The sequence below is a fragment of the Nannobrachium achirus genome, assembly GCF_963921795.1.
Source record: "Nannobrachium achirus genome assembly, chromosome: 6".
Lineage (NCBI taxonomy): Eukaryota > Metazoa > Chordata > Actinopteri > Myctophiformes > Myctophidae > Nannobrachium > Nannobrachium achirus.
The window spans coordinates 23,926,728-23,953,313 of record NC_137815.1 but is presented as its reverse complement, the minus strand read 5'-3'; the positions used below and the strand labels follow the sequence as shown (position 1 = coordinate 23,953,313).

The following is a 26,586-nucleotide window of genomic DNA, read 5'->3' as shown; positions in this document are numbered from 1 at the left end:
ATGACTGGAGATGCCGATGGAGGGCAGAGGGCTCATCTGAGCACGACGTAGAGAGAGATAGGCCTAGGGAGGAAATGTGACCTAGGTAACCTGTGGTTTTCTGCTGCATCTCTACAGTAAGTGTTCAGTGTAAACCAGCCAAGCACTGGCATAAGAACCGTAAGCAACTTCTCTTTCGTCTTTTGTCACAGGATGGAGGCCCCTGACGACGACGACTATTACGACTACTACGACAACTATACAGACGATGACATGTCCTATTTGCTGACCGACGAGGAGGAATGTCCCGGCGGCACAACAAGCCTCCAGGGCTCTCACATCTATCTTCCCATCGCGTACTTCCTCATGTTTTCCGTGGGCTTCCTGGGCAACCTCTGCGTGATGGCGGTCGTGGGAGGTAAGACCGGTGGCAGTCGTCGGCTCGTGGACACCTTCGTGCTGAACCTGGCCAGCGCCGACCTGGTGTTCGTGCTGACGCTGCCGCTGTGGGCCGTCTCGGCCGGCCAGAAGGGCCGCTGGGACTTCGGCGAGGAGCTGTGCAAGCTGAGCAGCTACGTGGTGGCGGTCAACCGCTTCTCCAACATCTTCTTCCTGGTCTGCATGAGCGTGGACCGCTACCTGGCCGTCGTCCGGCTCATGGACTCCAGGTTCCTCCGGAGCGGCCGCTGCGTCCAACTCACTTGCGCGGCGGTCTGGGCGGCGTCCCTCCTTCTGGGCGTGCCGTCCCTGGTGTACCGCACCGTGGTGAAGCGGTCGGACGACGACGACGACGGAGTGATGTGCGTGGACGACCAAGGAGGATCCTTCTTCTTCCTCAGCATGAGCCTGGTCACGGTGCTGCTGACCTTCGTCCTGCCCGTCCTGATCATCGTCCTCTGCTACGGCACCGTCCTGATGCGCCTGCGCAAGCACTGCAGCACCGCCGGGAACCCCCGGGCCGAGGCCCGACGCCGCCACTCCCTCAAGATGGTCCTCACCATCATAGCGGCCTTCGTCGTGTCCTGGTTTCCCTTCAACGTCTTCAAGACCATCGTCGTCGGCTCCCGTCTCTCCAACGACGGCACCGGCGGTCCGAGCTGTACTCCCTCGTGGCAGACGGACGGCGTGGTGCTGTCCAGCTGCCTGGCCTTCCTCAACAGCTGCGTGAACCCGGCCATCTACTTCTTCCTGGACCGTCACTTCAGACGCCGGGCGCTCAGCCTGGGTCTGGCGGTCTGCCTGCGGAGGAGGAGGAGGAGGGGGTCCAAGGGTCAGAGCCAGAGCTCCACCTCGGCCTCCTTCACCAACACCTCGGACACCTTCGGGACGAACGCCTTCAGACTGCGACTTCAGTCTGGTGACCACAACGTCTGACAGAGGCTGCGGTTATCAAACTTGTTGTCAAAATGCGAGGAACCCCGGTTTGGTATGTAGCCTATTGCACTTGTAACTTACCATTGAGCTAATAGAGCGTGCCTGCTTTCTCAGGGGATACATTTAATCTGGTCCTGTGTCTATAGGTGAGACTTGACCTACAAAATGTAAATGTTTCAAAAGAAGAGCAACAAAATACAACATAATTACAGTTTATTCATTAAAGAAAAGGTTACATCATGCCACGGCGCAATATAACGATAAAACATATTGTTTTCAATTGAAGTGGATGGCAGCGTCCATACCACAACAATAAAGCCGTCATAACAGGCGTGAACGCCGTCGCCGACATCGTTATCGTTGTCGCGTCCAGTGGGAAAGGGCCTTAACTCTGAGAATGAACAAAATATAACCAAGTGGACCTTTACGGGTCCATTTTTTCACTCTCAGGGTTACATGCCTGTAAGGGTCCATTTGTTTCCTAGCTTTATGCCTAAATCACTTTGCTGGGGACCCCCTGGAATCCCTTCAAGGACCCCTTCAAGAGCCCCTGTGATGACCCTACTTTTATTTTTAAAGCATTGGATTTTTTTAAAGATTCGTTTTTTGGGCTTTTATGCCTTTATTCGAGTCTAGGACAGTAGACTGACAGGAAATGGGGGGAGAGATGGGGAGTGACACGCGGCAAAGATCATTCGATTTTTTAAATCCACTGACATATATATTTCAGACATTCATTTTATTTACCAAGATACTGTTTAACCAATAGTAAATATGTTAAAAAGCTGCGCTTGTCATAAGTTTGAGTAAGCTTGCAATGCTTTAATAATAATCATATTATTAAATCATTTATTAAATATAATTTTGTGAACTTGTGAATTTGTTAGGTATTTTAAAGTGGTTTTACTCATGTGCATACAAAATTCTGTAATAATATATTTTGTGCACATTAGTTATGGAATAAAATAAAAATAGGCCAACATTTTAAAAAGACAGGAAAGGAATGGAATTTCTAGAAATGAATAAAAAGGTATGATTGTTAACTTTGATTAATATACAGTAACATTAGTTAAATTGCAAACAACTTTGTAGAGTAATCTTTCATTATTATGTTATCTTATATAATTATTGTTATACACTTAGGCTTATCCTATTTCATGTGACATTTACACACATGTGATATTGTTAATAATAAAAGTAAAATAAATTACATGGAATCTTGTAATGTCATTAGTTAGACCTACTGCTTATTTTATTTCCACAAACAAAGACATTTGTGAAATGTTTATTTAAAAGATGCTTTAGAGTTGATAACAAGTCTTCTTTATAGAACTTTAATCAAAAGAATCAAGAGGGCTTTATTTGTCACTAGGGTCCCGGACCCCCTGTTGAAGACCCCTGAATAAATAATTTACCATTTACCAAACGTTTTGTCAATGAATGCTTTGAGACGGATTTCATGATAAAGATGTGTCTCAATGAGAGATTAGATTCATCAGTTCACATCTATAAAAGGAAAAGAAGAAAAAAAGAATAATCGTATTGGGGACCCCCCACCCTGACAAGTGGAATTGTAGGAGTTGAGGCATTACATTTAGTTTGACTCTGTTCCACAGATAATTATTGTGAAAATAGACGATCTTCAAGCTCACAACGCCAAGGCGTTCTGAGCTTAGATCAGCTATTTTCTCAATGTTGGCCTCTTTCTTACGTATCATTTGACTATTTTAATTTAGTCAATTTGGTCTTAAAAGTAATTAAATTGTATCTAGAAATGTGCAGATATGCCGGTACCCACTTATACAGTGGTGGTTTATTTGCCATTGTGTGAGAAACCAATGTTTTAAGCTAATCATCTGGGGACCCCCCAAACCTATGTGGTTGAGAACCACTGGCCTATGTGAGAGTTCAAATGTTCAGCGGTGCCCACTTGAGTTTCTGTTTTTGGTGGCATTATAAATAAAAGGTGCCAGACTGCTGCGAAGCCTGCGATCTAACGTTTTCACATGGGAAAGAATAGTTTCACACACAGCATCCTTCATATCGTCACTGTTGGGCAGAAATCAACAAATCTTTTAAGGCCTAGGATTATTGAATGCTTTAACCAGTGAAAAATAGCAGATACAAGCTCACAGCGCGGCACCGAGTGCCGCGCTGCGAGCTTGTAGATCTGCTATTTTTGAAAAAGTCGTGAAAATGTGTGCAAATGTTTGAATATATGTATTTTCAAAGCGAACGTTTGTAACTCAAATTTTGCTTCTGGGTGGTCCCTGGAACTAACTATTTTGAGATGGGGGTCCATGGCCAAATAAATAATAAATATAATTTTGGGGGTCCTTAGTTAGAGTACCACTGACATAGTAGTCTCTCAAGAACAGACTAACTGAGCTCCAGCTAAGTGAAAAGGTCCTTTTCTTTGACGATGGCTTGCCAGATTGCTGACATAGAAACATAGGTTTTTCAAAAAACCTTGGAAGGATTCAAAAGACACTTGGTACACAATAATGTGTACCATCAGTGCTATTGAACACCCTTTGCGTCTGTGTGTGGGGTTTACAAACATTTAAGCAATGAAAAGTATTAAAAAAGCACTTCTGATTAAAACCTCCTATAACTCCATTGGACCTCAAACTGTCATATTCTTTTCCCCCGTCTGACTTCATCATTCTAATCAATGATGGACAAAACAACTATCTCCACATGAATGCTCAAAAACCTCCTAACTCCACTTGAGCTGTATTTGGGTAAAGTGATGATAATATAAGGACGCGTTCATGTATCTGAAGTAAAAAGGTCACCATAGCAGCATTGATGAGGCAGTACTTTTTTTTTTCATTTTTTTTTCTTTTTCTTTTTTTTTTTTTCATGAAAAGGTTGGTTTCTGCCCGACAGCAGTGATATTGTAAAAATATATAATAATTATAATAATCATTTTGATCAATTTGTGTATTCGTGTTTGAGTTCAGTTCTTGTCGCTTCTTACTGTAAATATCTCCTTATTTCCTGAACACTGTCCTGTAATAAAGCTGAAATATCTTTGATGAGAAAATATAATTTATAGGCTATATAAGGTCTGGATCATTCTTTCATTGATTTCCATGGTAACGTGTAGGTTGTTATGTTGTAAAGAAAGAAAGAAAGAAAGACATTTCAGTAGCCAGTTTCAGGCTCCATTCCATTAGTAAAACTAGTAAATAAATCAAGCAGATCAGATGTGGTCTACTCTAAATATCATAGAGAGCTTTGCCTCTCTTCAAAAGCAGACAGGTGTCTCTTTCATCAGCATGTGAACCCCTGTTTAATGTTATGCCAAATTTAGATTTTCTTAGATTTTACAAAATTAACAACACCAAGTTAATAGAGCCTGCCTGCTTGCTTAGGGGATGATTTGAAACTTGACCATCTTGTCACCGTTCATAAGTTCAAATGCACCGTGTTTCTATCTTGTAGATCTGCTACTTTTGATGCTTTTGTGTGACGCTGTAATATGATCAAGTAGTGCATTAATAAAATAGAATTAAACTATGTTTTTGTAGCTATTTTATATGTCGATGAATTGAATACCAATGACCTCCAATGGAAACAAGACCACAAGGGCTTTTTTTGCGTGTTCCTTTTAGGCAGGGTGTTTGATTGTTGTACAGCATTCTTTGGTTGACTGTACTTGTACTGTCTTTAATTTTTGTCTAATAAAACATATTCAATCAATCAATGGAGATAAGATCATTTCTGTTGAATCCGGTATGACGAAGTGAGAGACGCGAACTTTCGACCTCTCTCTACTCCTTCTGCTGCAGAAACTGGGGTTTCAGTGGGTGACTGTTTTCAGTGGGTGACTGCAGTGGGCGTCATTTTCGGTTGGTGAGAATATCAACCCTGCGCTGTTCCCATGGGTGCTATCAGGGGCGTCACACCAAATTCTGGGCCCTGGGTACAAGGATTCACTGCGGGCCCCCCATGAATGTTAACTATTGAAAAATAGCAGATATACAAGCTCACAGCGCGGCACCGAGTGCCGCGCTGCGAGCTTGTAGATCTGCTATTTTTGAAAAATCGTGAAAATGTTTGCAAGAAACCTATGTCAAGGACCCCCAAGATGATACCGGTATGTATTTGGCCACGGACACCAATCTCAAAATATTTCGTTCCAGGGACCCCCCGGAAGCAAAATTTGAGTTACAAATGTTTGTTTAAAAAAATACATATTCAAAGATTTGCACACATTTTCACAACTTTTCAAAAATAGCAGATCTACAAGCTCGCAGCGCGGCACTCGGTGCCGCGCTGTGAGCTTGTATATCTGCTATTTTTCAATAGATAAAGTTATAAGGGCCCCTCCACCTTGGGCCCCAGTAACTCAGTCCCACTTTCCTACCCCTTGTGACGCCCATGGGTGCTATGGGTGCTCTGTGGCCTGCAATCTCTCCTCGGTTCCTGTGGTGGTGAAGCTGCTTCATTACAAAACTAAAAACGATTACATTGGCAAAAGTTTATATCCTCCACATCCTGCATGCACATATGTTTGTAACAGTTGTTTTTGCTATAATATGCTGACCAATGAAGATTATAAACAATAATCATGTCTGTTAAGAAATAAACTATTTAAACATGTTCAAGGGTCTTTGTTGTGTCAGCCAGAGGTTCTCAACCTTTTCAGGCTGCGACCCCTCCCAAAGTATTATGTGAACTGGGGACCCCCCCAAATAATCATGTTTGAACTGGGGACCCCCCCACCCTGACAAGCACTTGGAATTGTAGGAGTTGATGCATTACATTTTAGTTTTTATTCAGTTCCACAGATAAATACTGTGAAAATAGCTTCTCACAAGCTCACTATGCCTCGTGCTGCGAGGCGTTGTGAGCTTGTAGATAGATGAACATTTTGGGTTAATGGGTCCCTGGCCAGGGATGGATTATGGCCTGTGCACGTGCACAGGGGCCCTGGGGCCAAGGGGGCCCTGACACCTGAAAATCAACATTTTGATTAGTCATGTCTAATGACATGACAGGTTTCCAATTGTGTAAAATAAAATAAACTCTTATTTTGACAGCTCCCGAGTTGTAGGGGAAATCCGATAAGAAAGCCAAGCATGCAAGGACCGACCTGCTCATTGTGGGCAGTTACGTACTATGGTTTCGTTATAGTGTCGTGACTTTTGGTCGGTTACTGTGTACGCATTTGTTCTCCGTTTTTTCTAAGTAAAGCGAGCAGTTCTTGGACCCTATAGCTGACAATGTCAGGGGAAATGGTGTCATTTTACGTATAAAAAGGTGTTAAACCACACTGCTCAGTACAAAACGATAGGCCAATCAAGCCACCTTTTCTTTTTCAAATCGACATCACGGAAGCGCCCGACTGCTTTACATTTTGGGCAACAACTCAAAGAAGATGATAAAAGATTGCAAAGATTGTATAAGAAAGTAAAAATAACAGCAACAAGAGAATAAGGTTTTGGTTACAACACTCCAAGAGCTCCTTGTATTACAGCAAACACAGACAGAAACAATGCTGTCTAATCTCACTGATTCTTAGCACCCGCAATTACAAAATATCACAAAAACATGATACAAAATAGACGCATTTGTCTATGCATCACTAATTCTCTGACAAATCAGTATTGACTACCCTTTATCAGCTTCCAGGTACTAATGGAAAAGCTAAAACTGAGGGTATAGTTGTGGCGAGCAATGACTGCAGAGACAGGACAATGCAATGGAAAGAGGCCATTAGTTTCTTCTAAGTATAAAGGTCTTAAAACCACACTGCTCAAGTGAAACTCACGACTTGAACACATGCATTACGTTAGCGTGTCTCTCTCTACACAAAGCACTGCATCAGTGCACACAATTAATGCCCAGAAATCATGTCAACATGTTTAGAGCAGCTATCGTTATTGTATATGCACCTGTAATCTTATAATATTGCTTTTTTAATATTTTTGTCCTGGTTAGGACAAGAACGTTGGTGAAAGAAAGTGGTATGTGAATCCACACCTCTGTCCAGAGACCATCATTTAACTAGGACAGAAGGTGCTCCAATGCCAGCAGTCTATTTGGAAAGCTGGAAACATTAAAACCAGAAACATCTGTCTCACAGCTGTGACTGTGAGCTTGTACATCAGTTATTTTTTTAAATATATCTTTTTTTATAAATCTTGAAAGTGAAATTTTGAATAATTTACTTTTTTTTTAACAATAATCTTCTCTTCTGGGGGTCCCTACTGGCACAAACCATTTCAGATGGGGGGTTCGCAGCCAAATACTTTTGGGGGACTAAAAGAACACCTGACCATGTAGGCCTGCTGCCTTTAATGACACATGTTGTCTCTCCTAACTACTGTAAGAACTATAGGCCAAATGATAGCCTATTGTACATTCATGCTTTACAAAACGTACATAAAGTGCCCTTTATGTCACATACTGTAAAGTTTGCTATTCTATTAATTCCTTATCAAGGGAGGTGAAAAGAAATGCCCACAGTTGTTACTGTGTATGTGTTCTACCTTTTTTTTTTTATAAATGCAAGCAGTTACTGGAACCGAAGGTGACCACAATGTCAGGGTAAATACTAAATATGGTCATATTGTACAAAAAGGTGTTAAACCACACTGTTCAAATAAAGCACACGCTTTTCACACATCTCTGCGTACACAAAGGTGTGAAGACACTCAAGACAAGCCCTGACTATAATGGGCCCCCCATGAACATGCACACGCACGCACACACACAAACACGCACGCACACACAGTCACACGCACACGCGCACGCAAACACACACACACACACACACACACACACACACACACACACACACACACACACACACACACATGCACGCTAATAAGTTGCTAACAGCTTCCATGGACATATATAGCCTGGGGCCAGCCTACTAATGTGCAGCTAACTAACTGCAGTTGTTTTAACATGTGTGGGGATGTCTAGCTGGCTAGGCTAGGACATATTACAGTGTATGCTCAAACATACACATGACAGCACACACAAACACATTATGGGTCTCCCACAAGTGGAGAGGACATTGCTTTCTTTTAAAGACCCTAAATGTAGAATTAGCATGCAGCTTAAGGCCTACCTTATATACAATTGAAGTAGAGAAGACTGGGATCCAAAGTTGACTATAACAGTCAATAATTCTAATCAGAAACAAGAGACTTCTGCACATGCTCAGAAGGGTCATCATCTCTATGGAAGGGTAGAATGATCATTTCATCTCAGCAGAAGTTTTCAACAATAGCAGTTTGAGGTGTAAAGTAGCTACATTTTGAATGTAGGCCTAGTCTACAGTATTTTCCTTCTTTTATCTAAATATTAGATGACAGCAAATGCAAACTTAGATGGATTGTATCTCTGTCTTATTTATCACAGATCATGGTTGGTCGATTCAAGAATAGCAGATTACACACTCTGTGCCACGCTATGAGCTTGTAGATCTGCTATAAAAAAAGAAGAATATTTTTAACTCAAATCTTTGCTTCTGGGGTTCCCTGGCACAAAAACTAATTCAGATGAGGGTCTGCGGGTGAATGCATATCATTTTGGGGGTCCTTGACATGAATAAGGTTTGGGAACCAACCACAGCACTATACAGATTAGTAGCCTACAGAATGTGATTTGGCTACAAAATATTATGCTTTTTCTTTTTTTAAACTGTCATGCTCTAAAATAATAACAGTGAACACTACAATATCTCTATGTCATTTTAGTGTCATTTGTAAAAATACAAAAATATAATGTGAAACTCAAACTTATATTGTTATTTGCTAAATTAAAACATCACCTGTAGCAGGCATTATTATTACCCTTATTATAATTGTTGTTGTTATTATTATTATATTAATGTCGTTTACTTGTTTCTGTTATTATTTAACCAGACGTTGTGTTCAGGGAGAGCATGGGTTCCATAGCCGGTGCTCTGCCGCCCTCTAGCGGCTGACATTTACAAAGACTCCTAAAACTAACATGTAGGTCACAAACAAAACAATAAAACCTTCTTCATTCTGATCTCACCTAGAAAGTAAACTCCATAAAAGTACTGTTGGAATCAACATGTCATTAACATGACAAATCCTCTCACACATAGGCCTACAGAAAGCCTTTTTATTTCTATTCTCTTTTTTGCATACCTGCCACTCCCCCCCCCCCCCCCCCCCCCCCCCCCCACACACACACATTGAGTCAGTGTTGCCATGTCTGCTTATTATAAGCGACGTTGGACTTATTTTTCCTGTAAGTTGATTGTAAATTATTGGTAGTTTCGCGGTTGCAGGTTTTCTTTTGTGTAGTTGCTCATTTTGGATTATTTTCTTAATGTTCATTTTCATGTCAAGGACCCCCAAATTATCTGTCTACTACTGACGGTTAGAGTAGACCACCAGTGTTGTGCTACGGGCCAGTGGGTCGAGAGTGGGTCCCCCTCCCCACCATTTTTTTTTTTTTTTTTGAAAGACCCCAATTGAAACAAGCCAAAGGCTTTCATTGTGTTTATCCTTTTAGTTGACCTTGTACCAGTGAACTGTAGGCTACTGTCGTGAAACCGTATAGGCTACCCTTTCCTATGCAAACTTCTAATACAGTCTTTAAAGAACGAATTCTTCCAATATTTATTTTTCTAACGTGTTTCTGACGTGAGTCGTAAAAGGTCAAATTTACCAAGTGTCAATTATTTAAGTGGTTAAATATCTGAAAAAAAAAAAAAAAAAACATGAATGTGAACATGAATTTGACAGTGCTGTCAAACAAGTCAATAACATTTTTTTGCAACACAATTTTAAACAATATGTTGTGTTGTGGGGGTCCCTGCTTTATCTCCCTCTCAGCTAAGGGGTCCTTGGCCTGAAAACGTTGAAGACCCCCACCCCTAGAGCTAGATGGTTCAATAAGTAAGTGGGGATCATGCTTATAATTTCTGGGGCTTTTTTTTCGTAGATACGGGCAATAGAGTTCGATTGCAGTACTCAGTAGGAGGCGGCCATTGGAGGAGGCGGGCATTGGAGGAGCTGGAGGCGGATTAGAAAGGTTCATAGTATCCAATAGAATCATGGAGGAGGCGGGCCTTGGAGGTGCTGAAAACAGCAGACCTACAAGCTCACAACGCAAGCAAGCGCAACGCTTTGTGGGCTTGTAGATCGGCTGTTTTCGCCACCCAACACAGCCAACGGTGCCCAGTCGTTTTTAGAATACTACAACGACATGGATTATTAATTCTTATTGAACACAGGAAAATAACACGTTTCTTTAAGAATATTATTAAAAGAAACTATTTACTATATTAATAATATAGTAAATAGTTTATATAGTAATAATAATAATACAGTAAATAGTTTCTATATTAATAATATAGTAGCCTAAGTTTCTTTTAATAATAAATCAGCGGTGAGAGACACCCCGGTGGTCAGCAGCGAGGCCCCCGCCGCTATAGCCCCGGCGGAGCCGTTGAGCCGTTGACCGTCACCGGCGAGGCGACGGTCATCGGCGAGGCGAGGTGACCATCGGGTCTCCCGGTGGAGGGTCGACGGATCCCCGCACGGTAGCCGTGAGTCAGCCGCAGCGGAGGTCCGTGAGAGGTGCGGGGGTCAGCTGTCAGCAGCGAGACCCCCGCACCTCTCACGGACCTCCGCTGTGGCTGACTCACGGCTACCGTGCGGGGATCAGCAGCGAGACCCCCGCACATCTCACGGACCTCCACTGCGGCTCCGCTGCGGCTCCGCTGCGGCTGACTCACGGCTACCACCGGGAGACCACTACTCACGGACCTCTGCGGTCACCCCGTGGTCAGCGGCGTGAGACCCCCGCACTCCCGCAGGGTGGCCGACTCACGTCAACCCTCCACCGGGGTGTCTCTCGCCGCCGACAACGGGGCGACCGCGGAGGTCTGTGCGGCGAGGGATCCCCCCTCCGCACAGACCTCCGCGGTCGCCGACTCACGTCAACCCTCCACCGGGGTGTCTCTCGCCGCCGACAACGGGGCGACCGCAGCGGGCGGCGAGGGATCCCCGCAGGACGGCCGACTCACGGCCACCATGTGGGGGTCCCACGGCACCTCTCACGGACCTCCGCTGCCGTCACTCCGTTGTCGAGAGATTATTAATAATCATAATAATTTATAATCAATGGGAAAAAGGAGTAAGTTAAATGCGTGTCATTCTAATATTTGTTTTAAATAATGATTATTTAAAACAAATATTAGAATGACAAGCATTAATAATCATAATCATTTTATAATATAATCATTGAGAAAAAGGAGTTTTAGACTAACTTACTCCTTTTTCTAAGTAAGTTATAACTTACACCTTTTTCTCAATGATTATATTATAAAATGATTATGATATATTAATGCTTGTCAATTATTTTATAATAATATAATAATTCAGAAAAAGGAGTAAGTTAAATGCTTGTCATTTATTAGTTTGACTGTGCAGTAAGTTTGTTCAAACCTGTCTCAGTTTCATTCAGTTTCATTCAGAGCGTCATATACCTTTAAGAAATGGACAGCTCCAATGCCCGCCCCCTCCAAGGCTCCCTACAAGGCTCTCCAATGCCCGCCTCCTCCAATGCCCGCCTCCTCCAATGCCCGCCTCCTCCAAGGCTGTGTACTGCAGTCGGACCCGTCTCGATACGGGTCGCTTGTTTCTCTCCAGTCTCGCCAAACCTGGCAACACAACACACAGCATAGGACATGCAGAGTTGTTCCAATCCAAAGGACTTCACTCAGCCAGCAGCTGGATGGATGTAGAATGTATGGACTGGATGGTGGGGGGCTTCAACTAAAGTTGATCTCCAAACCGCCCCACCCCCCCTGTCCCCCCAACACAACCCCCGTGAGTCTGCATGCATGTTATGTGATGTTCCCCTGCATCTGGAGTGGACCAGGACCCCTCCTCAACTACAGCGTAAGAACATTTTATTAAATCTATGGGTAGAGGAAAGAAAAGCTTTTATTGCGCTTAAGATGTGTAGCCTACTGAAGGATGCTACTACAGTCATGGGAGACAATCACTAAAGAATAGAGAATACTAGAGCACAATGTGAGAGCTAACTCTAAACTAGCTGCCTGTGTCTGCACTCTGCTGGGTTGCTATGGCTAAAAAAAAAGCTTTGCAGTTTTTTTTTTTAGGTTTATAGATTAAGATCGAAAGGTGTGTCTGTGCGGCGTGCATGCGGGGTTTCTAGCATTCCTCAAAGTTTCTAGCGTGGTATCTAATAAGCTATGCATGCGTTTATTTTATGCACGGGGGGTTTTGTTTCAGAGGGTCTTGTGGTTGTCCTGTGCTTGTGCAGAAATAATAAGCTTCATGCCGCTGCTAGCTAAAGAAACACAAGCCGTTGTGCTTCTGTAAACTGCATGACTTTTGCAGCATTCCAGCTAGCAGCAGCAGCAGCAGCAGCACAAACACCGGGAATTGATTGTTGGATTTTATACAATATACATTAAACTCAACATTGTCATTTAATGTATAGTTTCAGCCAGTGGTCGGTCTAGTTAGTAGTTGTAGCTTGTTTTTGCTTTGGGTTTTTTGCCTCCCAAAAAGAATAGACAGAATTGCATCATGCACAGATTTCTGTGTCCTCTGCTCTGTCTCTCTCTGTCTCAAGGATTGTTAGTTACTGTGAGTGATTTATTGAATTGAATGAGAGTTCACAAATGTTATTTGCATGAAATTGTATTTACTGTAGTCTTGTTTTTGCTGGGAAGAAACTGAGCCTGCCACTATAGTTCAGGCTATATATTGATTGATTGATTGATTGATTGATTGATTGATTGAATACTTTATTAACAATGAGCAAATAGCACAAGTGTTGTGATTTTGCCATATGATGCTAAAAGCATAACACAAAAATCCCTGACGGCTTCTTTCCATTGTTGTCCTATGAATTCAATTCATCTAGGATGTTTTTACTTGTGTGAGTGAGTTATTGAATGATATAATGCATATAATGCACGAAATGTTTTCCTGGGAAGAGCCACCATAATTTGCTTATTATTTCAGGCTATTCTGTTTGGATCTTTTTATCTGACATAATTACAACTGACTTATCATTGTAGGAGACAGAACAGTGCAACAATGTGCTGCTCATCCCTCTGACCAATAATAATGCAACAATAACATCATAAATAAGTCAGTGGCTCTAAAGCTGTGTGTGTGTGTGTGTGTGTGTGTGTGTGTGTGTGTGTGTGTGTGTGTGTGTGTGTGTGTGTGTGTGTGTGTGTGTGTGTGTGTGTGTGTGTGTGTGTCCCATCCGAAAAGAGTTTGTGCAAGTTTGTATATCTTCTATTTTTAAATAGCCAATGTAAAAATGGATGAAGTGGTGAAAATGGTTATGATGCCAAGTTAACTACTTTTGCTGGGGACCCCCTGGAACCAATAATATAAGAGAATTAAGGAGCAGAATTTGTGTATGTCCCCCCATACTGTTCTAAATGCTATGTGACGTGTGCATAACCCAGAGCTCTATGCATTGACCCCGGGTTTATTGGCACTCATTGTCCTTTTGTATGCAGAGTTGTTTCTAAGCGGCTGCCATGGTAACGCCACTTTGTTTAGAAGGATTACCAGAAAACTAATAAAGCAGCACAAGGAAGTCAACAAACCTGGAGCTTCCTCTTCTTAGAAACCAGAAGGACAAAACAGAAGAAATGTGATATTATTATGGGAGAGGAGGAACCAACAATGACATCAATGTAGGCTACACAGAGCACATTTGAAAGTTTCTCCTGTTTTCTATAGTCGCCGTTTTAGGCCAAATCATAAGAAAGAGGCAGATCATTAAGAAAATGTGAGACGTTGTGATCATGTAGATCAGGGTTCCTCAATTAGTTTTCCCCAAGGGCCGAATTATGTCTAGGGTACCAAGTCGAGGGCCACAACATTGCAGGGGGCTACGGTGGCGTTCCCGCTACTCCAACGACAGTTTTTGTCGTTGTCGGGTGAAAATCTTGTATGTCCAAAGCCGTTAATTTATCATTTTAAAAATGATTTAAACTATTGAAAACAGCCGATCTACAAGCACACAACGCCTCACGGTGCGAGGCGTTGTGTGCTTGTAGATCTGCTGTTTTCACTACTTTTGTGTGACGGCCTTGTATGATTTGCGAAAGAACGTACAAATTTGGAGATACGAGATTTCCACGCGACAACGATGATATACTAGTGTTGTTGCTGCTCTTATACCAACATTATTACTGGGGTTGGTGGGGGCCAGACAGTAGTATTGGGGAACCCTGATGTAGATAATCATATTTTCACGATATTTTGATTGAGAGATCCTTGCTTCAAATATGATTATTCAACTATGATTATTTTAGGGGATCCCCACTTCAAATATGATTATTTTAGGGCATTGGTTCTCAACCTTTTTACAACAAGTACCACCTCAGAAAATATCTGTCTTTCCAAGTACCACCATAATGACCTACCCCATCCTATTCAGCTATGCCGTTAACACAGGAGGAATTCCTAAGCCAACAATGTGATGATTGGGTCATGGTCAATAGGACAGACTCCACCGGTCATCAAATTATTGGCTTAGGAATGCAACAAAAACTGAAGTCTCCATGAATTCAAGGCTTCATGGGATGTGTAAATGATAGAAACAGGGTTCCCATGGTCATGAAATTCCTGAAAATATTTTAAAATTAGATACTGTACTGGAAAAGTTTTGGAATTGATCAAGGGTCCTGGAAGGTCCTGGAAAAAATAGCTATGGATTGTCTTTGGTGATTGATTTTGTTAATACCTCTGAAATGACAAATTAAACATTGGCCAAATTGTCAAATATTAGAGGCAGAAATTGTGAAAATAGACGATCTACATGCTCACGTTGCGAGGCGTTGTGAGTATGTAGATCTGCTATTTTCACAACAGAAACGTGACGTGTTATACAAAATTCCTCAACTCTTAGTGCTCGTCAGGGTGCCGGGTCCCCAGTTAAAATATGATTGTTTCGGGGGTCACAGCCTGAAAAGGTTGAGAACCACTGGCACACACTACCTGTCTTTGGGCATTGCGCATAGGAGTAAGCGACCTGTTATTGAGCTGAATTATTGTTATATAGTCCTGGAAATTGGGTTAAATATTATGGAAAAGTTTTGGAAATTAATTGGTAAAAATGTGTGGGAAGTGGGAACCCTTTAGAAAATAAGATTTTCTTTTGGTGAACTACTCCCCTAACTCCTGACCTGCAGTTGTCACACAATGCCACATACATTGAAACAGACTAATACCTGTCGTATATATTTCACTACACTCATGTCATTTTTTCTTTTTTTTTGGGAGACTCCTGAGTACCACCAGAGGGGGGCTCAAGTACAACCAGTGGTACATGTACCACAGGTTGAGAATCACTGTTTTATGAATAATATTTTGGGAAGCTAGAAGACTTGTCTTGGTCCAATTACAAATTGCAGACAGGTGATGTTTTGTGGCGGTTTTGAAGGAGGGGAGGGAGTCACACTTTTTGATGGCTGCCGCATGTTTGGCGGCGTAACGGTAGAATGAATTTCAACCCTGGCCTTGTTTGTGCTGAATCCGGGGGGAATGAGATCGGTGGAGACACGGCTACATCAACGTGGGAAATGATTGAGATTGTTGACATTCTTGCCTTGTGGACCGTGGTGGCACACAGTGGCTGTAGAAGGCTAGTGGTCACAAATCCCAGAGTGACACAGACAGGACATGAAGTGAAGTGAAGGCAGCAGCAGCTGGCTAAATGGAATTCTTTGAATATCCTTTAGCCCTTTTATAAGTGGACTATAGCCTGCTACAGCCACTATGTATTTATTACATGAACCCAGCCATGACATCCATCCATCCACCAACTGGCTACTACTTGATTCATGTTCATGTTCAGCAGTGCAGTTGCAGCGCAACTGTTTGTACAAGTTGAACCATTGACCTTAATGGCCATGCAATTTAAACAAAAAAATGCCACTATAGATAAATATATGCAATTCTGTATGTGCTCCGTTGGAATTGCATTAGTGTCGAGGGACGGGGAGCTTAACTTGATGAGGCCAATGATGATGGCAAAGATCTTGTGATTTTTTGTTTTTACAACAAGCGTTCACATTTTATATTTTTCTAATTACAACCTAAAATATGAACCCTTGATGTAAAAATAACTAAGTTGTCCTCCACTGCCTCTCCAGGGTCACAGTTGAGCTGACATATTACTGTATACAACGAAAACATCCCAAATATCTTTGGTGTGTTGGTTCTAAATAGAATTGGAATTTAAAACACGAGGAAGTCCCTCGCTGTCAGCAGAGAATGCGCAAAAGTCCTTAAATCTTTGTTCCACATTAGCCATGAAATATGTGGAGCTTTGTTTTTTACCAAGATTCAGAAGTTATTGTATTTGGCTTCAGTGACTGACTACTAGATTGGCCCAATTCACCTCACTGATTCATTTACACATGTGTACATTATTTTGGAAATAATAATGGAAAAAAGTGTAGGAATTTGGAGGAAAAAAAACAAAGGATTATGCTGAGCCATTGTTTGGGGAAACAGTGGACCTAGTCTATCGGAACCACAATGTGAGCTTCATTTTCTTCCCCAGACTACTTGTCATAATGTTACATTCTTGCAGTGGTACCACTTCACCAGCAATGTTTAAATCTGATAATCTAGTGCTTATCACGGGGCATATGTCTGTCACGTGGACTGACTGCCTCTCTGCTAGTAGACACTTATTAGTATTGTTTAATCCGATCATCTTTTAAAGCTCACTCTCGGGCGTAACGTGTGGTCCAGTGGTAAGGTTCCTGCCCAGGTTGTGGGTTTGAATCCACCGTGGTGCATCCAGGCTTTGTCGGGCGTCTACACGAACACAGTAGGACTGTGTCTTGGGGAAGGAAATCGGGCAGAGAGAGAGTGATATTTACTTGCACCAGCAGAGCGCGCAAATACTGCAATCGGCTGGGTATGTATGTCGATGTCCTTCTTTGTTTAAGCCCGTAGCCCAATCAGGGACCAGCATTTCTGGCAACATCATCATTAATAGCCAATGAGGGACCAGCATTCCTGGTGATGCCAGTGGTGTGGTCACTGGCATCGCCAGTGGTGATGCCAATGGTGATGTCACTGGCATCGCCAGTGGTGAGCGCATGGCTCATGGCACGCTCTGCTGGCGCACAAGTAGGCCATACATGGCCTACTTAGTGGGGGAGCCAATCGAGCAGATTCTGTTGGTCGTAATTTTGGAATGTTAATTTTTGGAGACATGTATATCTTGATTCTTGGGGTTCTCAGAATGTCAAAAAAACATGTCTCCAATTTTTCTTTTTGGGTTTAGCTTGTGTAATTAGCATAATTAGCCAATTAATTGCCAAAAACAGTAAATGGCAATAACTCTGCTTCTAGGTAACTTATAAAGGTGATCTAAGAGTCTAAGTCCATGTTTGTGAGGTCCAGAAATTCATATGTTACCATTGTGAAGTCATACAACCTTTCCTAGTTAGCATAATTAGCATAAATGATGCAAAAACAAGGCGAAAATAAGCAAATTGATGCATTTCTTTAGTTTTAGTCAACTTTGAAAGCTTCTCACAAACTTTAAGATGTATGTTTACAAGTCATCAATTATCATCATCCTAAAAATAAATCATGCAACCCTTTGTCTGTGTAATAATGATGTAATAATCAAACCGAAACCAGAAATAGCTATATTTCTTTGCTTTAAGATAATTAATAAATATGATCTTACAGACAGTGTAAGTCTGTTTGCATGTCTAGAAAATATTCTCTTTCCATAACTAGGATATCTAACCTTTCATTATTAGCTTAATTTGCATATTGTAACGACCCTGCAAGAGATCGGGCCGTAACTCGCCATGCCAAGCGAGCTAGCTCTCTTGGCGTTGTGGGTTGCTTGCCTTGTCTGCTGAGTGGGGGGCTGGGGTTCGCTGGTTTGGGAGCGAACTGCCTCACTCAGTCTGCAAAACGTTACATTAGTGTCAGACGGGCGGGCCCGTGGAGCATGCCTTTGCGTGAGGGACGTGAGGGACTCGGCCGTGGGCAGTGAAGTGTTATAAAATAAAGAAGAATACGAGAAATGGTCACAGAATTATCTGTTTGTTTATTCTCAGAAAGTTCTGTAAACACATTTAAATAGAAGGGTCTCCATCTTCTTCGTCGTTGTCATCATCAATCCCCAACAGATGTGCCTTGCTTACATTACAACACACCTATTCATTTGCCCCACACATGCACATCTCAGAGCAGTTAAAATGTTGAGATCGACAAGAACAATGTGACATGCACTGGGATTTTTTGCAGCCACATTTGATCAGTTGGGTAATGGTGGCCGGAGCTGGGGGATCATGTGTTGTGACTAGCACCAGTTGATCTCCATCCATATTCAGTTGCTGGTGGTATCTGTGGGTTATGTACGTGTTCCTGACTCCTCATACCATACCATTGCCTGGTAATGGGCACGGGCAATGGCTTGATGTAATGCTCCTTGTGTAGGTTGCAGCTTCTCGGCTTCTAATTGTTTCTTTGTGAATAACCTCCACCTGTGCTCACCAACATCCACAAGATTTGTACCGGGCTCGTACAGCTGGCAAACAAATGCTTCAATCTTGTTTTCTGCATCAGAACTGAGCTTTTTTGTAGTACCTAGAGTAGCAAATGCAAATGGGAAAGCCATCATGGATCAAGAGATGTTCCCAGTGGGCTGACCACTTCATAGCCACACTGGACAGGAAGACCAAAGAACATAGTGAAACCCATGTAGTATTTGACTGCCATGACATTGCATCTTCACTGAGGGAGGCCACATGTAAGCGATGCCAGGGTGGCAAGCCCCCTACCACTTATCATGTGGAAGACAACACACTAATAGGGAAGGTGTCAGAAAAACTGTCAGGTATCCACACCAAAGATGAGCTGACTGTCTATCTGGCTAAGAAAGCCCTCCAACACTTCCAGGAGAACCTGTGGAAACCCAACATTTTCATAATCACGTCAAGGCAACATGTCCACTCAAACTCTATCAATGTAAAATATATCCACAGTTCACAGGAAGAGGCTGACACAAGGATAATCCTGCACAGCCTGCTGTGTGTGGGTTACCATCAGCTGTACAAGGACACCTATTTCATCACCGGTGTGGGGAACAAAAAACGTATCATCTCACTGGAGCCAGTAGTGCACTGGGTAAAACAAGGACTTCAGCCTTACCAGGGTTACATGCCATTTCTGGAGCTGACCAGCCAGGCCATTTCGCTGGCAAGGGAAAGTTAACCTGTTGGCAAGCCCTACACCCGTGTCCTGTGGAGGTGGTATCTGCATTTGCTACTCTAGGTACTGCAAACAAGCTCAGTTCTGACACAGAAAAAAAGATTGAAGCATTTGTTTGCCAGCTACAAATACAATCCTGGTACAAATCTTGTGGATGTTGGTGAGCTCAGGTGGAGGTTATTCACAAAGAAACAATTAGAAGCAGAGAAGCTGAAACCTACACAAGGAGCATTACATCAAGCCATTGCCCGTGCCCATTACCAGGCATTTGTATGGTATGAGGAGTCAGGACCACGTACACCCACAGATACCACCAGCAACTGAATATGGATGGGAGGCTGAGGGAAATCAACTGGTGCTAGTCACAACACATGATCCCCCAGCTCCAGCCACCATTACCCAACTGAAATCCCAGTGCACGTCACATTGTTCTTGTCGATCTCAAACGTGTAACTGCTCTCAGATACCGGTATGCATGTGTGGGGCAGATGAATAGGTGTGTTGTAATGTAAGCAAGGCACATCTGTTGGGGATTGATGATAATGACAATGAAGATGGAGACCCTTCTATTTAAATGTGTTTACAAAACTTTCTGTAAATAGTAGAATAAACAATCTGATAAATCTGTGACCATTTCTCATATTGTTCTTTATTTTATATGAGGGATATATATAGGCCTATATATATTGTAACGTTTTGCAGACTGAGTGAGGCAGTTCGCTCCCAAACCAGGAAGCGAACCCCAGCCCCCCCACTCAGCAGACAAGGCAAGCAACCCGCAACGGCAAGATGGCGAGTTACAGCCCGATCTCTTGCAGGGTCGTTACACTACCCCCTCCTCACGCTTCACTGCCCACGGCCGAGTCCCTCACGTCCCTCACGCAAAGGCATGCTCCACGGGCCCGCCCGTCTGACACTAATGTAACGTTTTGCAGACTGAGTGAGGCAGTTCGCTCCCAAACCGGGAAGCGAACCCCAGCCCCCCACTCAGCAGACAAGGCAAGCAACCCACAACGCCAAGAGAGCTAGCTCGCTTGGCATGGCGAGTTACGGCCCAATCTCTTGCAGGGTCGTTAATATATATGCAAATTAAGCTAATAATGAAAGGTTAGATATCCTAGTTATGGAAAGAGAATATTTTCTAGACATGCAAACAGACTTAACTGTCTGCAAGATCATCTTTATTAATTAACTTAAAGCAAAGAAATATAGCTATTTCTCGTTTGGGTGTGATTATTACATCATTATTACACAGACAGAGGGTTACATGATTTATTTATAGGATGATGATAATTGATGACTTGTAAACATACATCTTAGAGTTTGTGAGAAGCTTTCAAAGTTGACTAAAAATTAAAAAATGCAGCAATTTACTTATTTTCACCCGTTTCTGAATAATGTATGCTAATTATGATAATTAGGAAAGGTTGTATGACTTCACAATGGTAACAGATGAATTTCTGGACCTCACAAACATGGACTTAGACTCTTAGATCACCTTTATAAGTTACCTAGAAGGAAAGTTATTGCCATTTCCTGTTTTGGGCAATGAATTGGCTAATTATGCTAATTACACATGCTAAACCCCAAAAGAAAAATTGGAGACATGTTTTTTTGGCATTCTGAGAACCCCAAGATTCAAGATATACATGTCTCCAAAAATTAACATTCCAAAATTACGGAAATTGATAGGCTCCTCTACTAACTTGTGCACAAGGGGCAAGTTGGCACCTCGTCAGAGTGCAGTTCTAGTTGTCACTGTACGGACTCCTACAGGCGGGGGGGGGGGGGGGCCTGTACACAACACTCCCTCAGCAGGGAGTGTTGTGCGGGAGGAGTAGGACGAAGGCTCTACGTCCTTCCAGTGGGGGCTCCTCACTGGCAGTTGAGTCATTAGGATACAGCAGTACGTCCTCCTAGTGGGGGCTCCTCACTGGCAGGTGAGTCAGTAGGATACAACAGTACGTCCTCCCGGTGGGGGCTCCTCACTGGCAGGTGAGACAGTAGGATACAACAGTACGTCCTCCCGGTGGGGGCTCCTCACTGGCAGGTGAGACAGTAGGATACAACAGTACGTCCTCCCGGTGGGGGCTCCTCACTGGCAGGTGAGACAGTAGGATACAACAGTACATCCTCCCATTGGGGGCTCCTCACTGGCAGGTGAGTCAGTAGGATACAACAGTACGTCCTCCCGGTGGGGGCTCCTCACTGGCAGGTGAGACAGTAGGAAATTTGGGCCTAAACAGTTTTGGCATTTCTTTACTATTTTCAAAACCATTTTTAAATGGTTTTCAAGTTCAGGCATAAGTGGTTAAGGCGACGCGCGAGATAGGGCCCTAAATGTTGGAAATGTTGCGGCTATACATGCATGTTTGTTGGTGCCATGGTGTCATTTGAGACGTCCTTGGTGTCTGAGAATTGCTGGACTTTGTTCAGAGTGTCTCTGAGCGTAGATTCCTGGAGGTCCAGAGCCAAGATCAGGATTCTGGGTGAATGTGAAGCATGCATTTTACACAGCAGGTGCTGAGCCTCTGTGAGCCCTGAGGGCCTGGGCCTGACCCCGGACACAGGCTGGCAAATTGGACATAGTCCCCCCCCACTTCTGGTTATAGTGGGTTGGCTTAACAAAATTACCGAAACGAAGCGGATAAAAGCGCCAAACCTTTTTTGAGGCTTCTTTAGGACCTAACGATGGATTGGAAGTTTACCCATAGAATTATCCATATCATGTTGGGTTCCCATCGACTTTCTATACAGGAGGAAAATACCCAGAAAAAGAAATCTGCTTTAAGTAGGATGTGGGTGGTCTAACTAGGGGTTTGTCATGATTCTGAATCCATTGCAAGCATTTGTTTTGCACAAAAAACTTTCATTGGGCTAGAAATGGCCCCACAACACGATGGTTTAGTGATGAGTCATTTTTCACAGTTTTTTGGGTGTTTTCCTGTATAGAAAGTCGATGGGAGCCCAACTTGATATGGACCAGTAAGACTCCCTAATCGGGAGATAAGCGACCGTTGGTCGCTTATCTCCACAAATATCACAGCCTCCACCTCTCACGTCATACGGGCAGCCATAGTTACACCTGGAATGTTGAATCTCCATATATGGAGATAACCTACCCATCACACAAAGTCTGACCTCACCAGCCCATACCTGGGCATGGACGACTTATATCTCCATATACGGAGATGGCCATATATGGAGATACGATGACATCACAGAGTCCACAGCTGATGATGTGGCGTGATGTCATACAATACACAAACAAGCCCTATATAAAGGGGCAATTCTCACCAGGGAAGAGAGCATTCCCCACTAGCTGAGTATCTTAAGATGGTTGGATGTGATGATAAGCCACAAATAGGCCAAAAGTTTGTTTTACCAATTATCAAGAAATACGGGCAGTTGACAGTTTGCCATTGTTAAGGTGGTTGCACACTGCTGCGTTTTTCGTTGCGAAATGCGTTTTTCAGGGCAAGGAGAGAGAGAGAGATAGAGAGAGCAAGGGACCGAGTGGTGCGCGAAACGGGCGGCAGTGTGCAAACGTGACTGAGATAACGTGAGGTTGATTTTTTATTTGCGGGCTCCGAAATTCACTCCGATATTCGGCCCGAAAAACGCAGCAGTGTGCAACCACCTTAACTCATTGAAGTTGAATCTCCATCTGAATCCCTTTTATGCCCATATATGGAGATCCCTGCTCTGAGTATCTGACATCACTAATCCCTTTTATGCCCATATATGGAGATCCCTGCTCTGAGTATCTGACATCACTAATCCCTTTTATGCCCATATACAGTATGGAGATCCCTAACAGAATCCATTTTATGCCCATATATGGAGATACCTGCTCTGAGTATCTGACATCACTGTGATGTCACCTGTTTATGCCTAAATATGGAGATCCCTGCTCTGAGTATCTGACATCACTGCGATCTCACCTGTGATGTCACAGTGACACATCACCTCAGTATCTGTGATGTCACAGTGACACATCACCTCAGTATCAGGCGTTACACGTATACATTGAGCAGGGCAAAGGTGTGACGTGTGTGACGGACGGACGGACGGACGGACGGCCGGTGGAGGTTTTCATACTAAAAACTGCGACCTTACGGTCGCAATAATTCTATGGGTAAACTTCAAAATAAAGTTTGGTACCCAAGGCTAAAATCCATTGTTAGGTCCTAAAGAAGCCTCAAAAAAGGTTTGGCGATTTTATCCGCTTCGTTTCGAAAAACCAGGGTTAATCAACCACACTATTTAGTAGACTTGGAGTCTTTATTAGTTGGAATTATACTATGCTGTCAGGCGGAAACCAATTATGTCCAAAATATAAACTTTTCCAAAAAAAAAAAAAAAAAAAAGTTTCTTTTCACAATGTTTTTAAAATTACACAATACTGTCTCATCAAACTTGAATGTGTCCTTATGTTTACCATACAGCTCAAGTGGAGTGTGGAGTTAGGAGGTTTTTGAGACATTAATGTGCAGATGCAGTTGTCCATCATTGATTAGAATTATGAAGTCAGACAGGAACAAAATGAAAAAGAAAGGTTTGAATGACAGTTTGAGGATCCAATTGAGTTAGGAGGTTTAGTCAGAAGAGCTTTTTTAATACTTTTCATTGGTTCAATATTCGTAAAACCCACACACAGACCTAAAGACTGTTCAATAGCACTGATTTATTAAAGGAAATAAAAAAAAGCTGAAGAAAGGAGATGGTTGGTTTCTTCCCGACAGTGACGATATGGCAGTATAAATGCTGAAAATATTTCTGGTTCTAGACAAGTTCATGTTTCACATGCTGTACCCAAAGAACAGCATCATTTGACGGGCAGTCCCTTAAACAGCCAGAAGGTGGCAGTAGATTTTCATTGACCGGTGGTATTTGACAGGTTTACATTGGCAGAACAGCTGCAACAGGAGTTAAACAATGCCTACATATTGTTGTCACTTTATCTCAAGTCCAAAGAGCACTCAGAGAACGGACAATGCTGCTGTGTCACGTTCTTCTGATTAGAATATGAACTCTGCAGCCAGTAGAAACAGACTTGTTACCTGATTGATTGAATTTAACGCTTATTTTATGCTTTAACTATTAAAAAATAGCAGATATACAAGCTCACAATGCGGCACCGAGTGCCATGCTGCGAGCTTGTAGATCTGCTATTTCTGAAAAATCTTGAAAGTCTTTGAATATTTTTTACCCGATTCTACAAATGTCTTCTAAATCCTTCTAAGGTTTTTGAAAAATGTTTCTATCATCAGTAGCTCTCAAACTTTTTCATGTCAAGGACCCCTAGAATTAGGCCTATATATGTATTTGGCCGCAGACTCCCATTGGGCCATCTCAAAATATATTGTTCCAGGGACCCCCCCAGAAGCAGAGATTTGAGTTACAAATGTTTGCTTTTAAAATGCAGAAATCTGGATTTTTCAAAAATAGCAGATCTACAAGCTCGCAGCTTGTGTATCTGCTATTTTTCAATAGCTAAAGTATAAAATAATTCCAGGTCTAAATGGGTTAACAGTTTGCAGAGACGGGTGCAGGGAAGAACAAAGTACAATACGATGTCTGCTAAAAGTATTTTCTTTCTCCAATCCAGTTGTAAGTTAGTGTGTGACAGAAGCTTTGATTCGTTTTGGGAGTAGGTAGCCAAAGGCCAATCAAAGTGCTGCCCAGCATGACAGTTACAACACACAAAACATCAAAGTTAAAACACAAAAAGCATTAAAAAAAATAGACATTAGCTTGGAATTGTTCTTCATATTTGAGCCTAAATGAAGAACTGAGTACAACTTTTAAACACTAATTGCTCTGATATGTTCTTTTTGGGCAGTGCTGTGTTTGCCTGGGATCTGGATAGATACCACCACTGCCCTCTTGGTTGTGAGAGCAACGTACAGGATTAGGTCATGGTTTGCTGCAAGTTTCACTCTGTTTGTCGCTTATCGCCTCGCAGCCTTTCAGAAGAAACGCTGATAAGAGTTTGAAAGAGAAATGTTAATTCATCATTATCATCATCTTCATCAGTGTTATTGTTGACACAGTTCCAAACTCTAGTGTGAGAGCAGGGTGTTGTATGACTCCCGACCAGCGTTGCCATGTCTGATCATTATTAAGCCACTTTGGGCTTGTCTTTCTGTGAAGTCGCTTGTAAATATTGGTAGTCGCAGGTTGCCTTTCTTTGGGTTTGTTTCTAAAGTGTTGTTGCTTATTTGGGCTTGTTTAGACCAGTTGTGAGTTGTGTTGTATAGAAAATATTCCAATATAACTTTTTTCGAAAGTAGCAGATCTATAAGCTCTCAGGGGCACGGTGGCGCAGTCGGTAGCGCTGTCCTGGGTTCTATTCCCGCTGGGGACGCTGTGGGCACTGGGGGCATGTTCTCTCCTCCATGTCATCACCAGTGCCCACAGTCACACCCTAGGTGGGGATGACAAAAGGGCCTTTCTGTGTGGAGTTTGCTCAACCCTGGCCAGCCGGGGCGCCTGATGGAGGGGAAAGGAATTGGTTGGAATAACGTGTCCAGTCAGGGAAACTCCTCCCTGTCAGGTGAAAAGAAGCAGCTTGGACTCCTCATGCATAGAATAATTTTATTTTTGGGGTGGGTAGATCATGTTGAGCTGTTCATTTCAAAAGTAGCTGCTTATTTCTCTCTCAAAATCTGGCATCCCTGCCCCTGACTCCTGTGTTCTCAGCCTTGTGGCCTCGTGGCCCCTCCCCTCAATGGGCGAGTCTCACCAGCAGTAAGAGGTGGGTGAGTCTCTCTCTCTCACACATACACACGCCTACTGCTCTATGCTCTGCACTGCACACATTGGTGCTCCTGTTACTTCACCATTCAATGCAAGGAATTCTGGACGCAACTTTACACTTTTCAACATTTTGTGGCATTTTCTTTTCTTTCCTTTCTTCCTTTATTTTGAACAGGCTGCCAATGAAGTAAGTAATGTTTTTTGTAAGGCA

The 26,586-nt window shown here is 42.8% G+C and overlaps 1 protein-coding gene across 1 annotated transcript; it reads left to right on the top strand.

The window, feature by feature from the left end:
- On the top strand, window positions 1-26,370 carry gpr25 (G protein-coupled receptor 25; the record flags this gene model as incomplete). The annotated part of the gene is made up of 5 exons (XM_080728042.1): window positions 1-47; window positions 192-1,347; window positions 10,767-10,852; window positions 11,147-11,392; window positions 26,319-26,370. The coding sequence occupies 5 exons, from the start codon at window positions 1-3 to the stop codon at window positions 26,368-26,370; spliced, it is 1,587 nt and encodes a 528-aa protein (XP_080584168.1).
- Window positions 26,371-26,586: the final 216 nt, after the last annotated feature.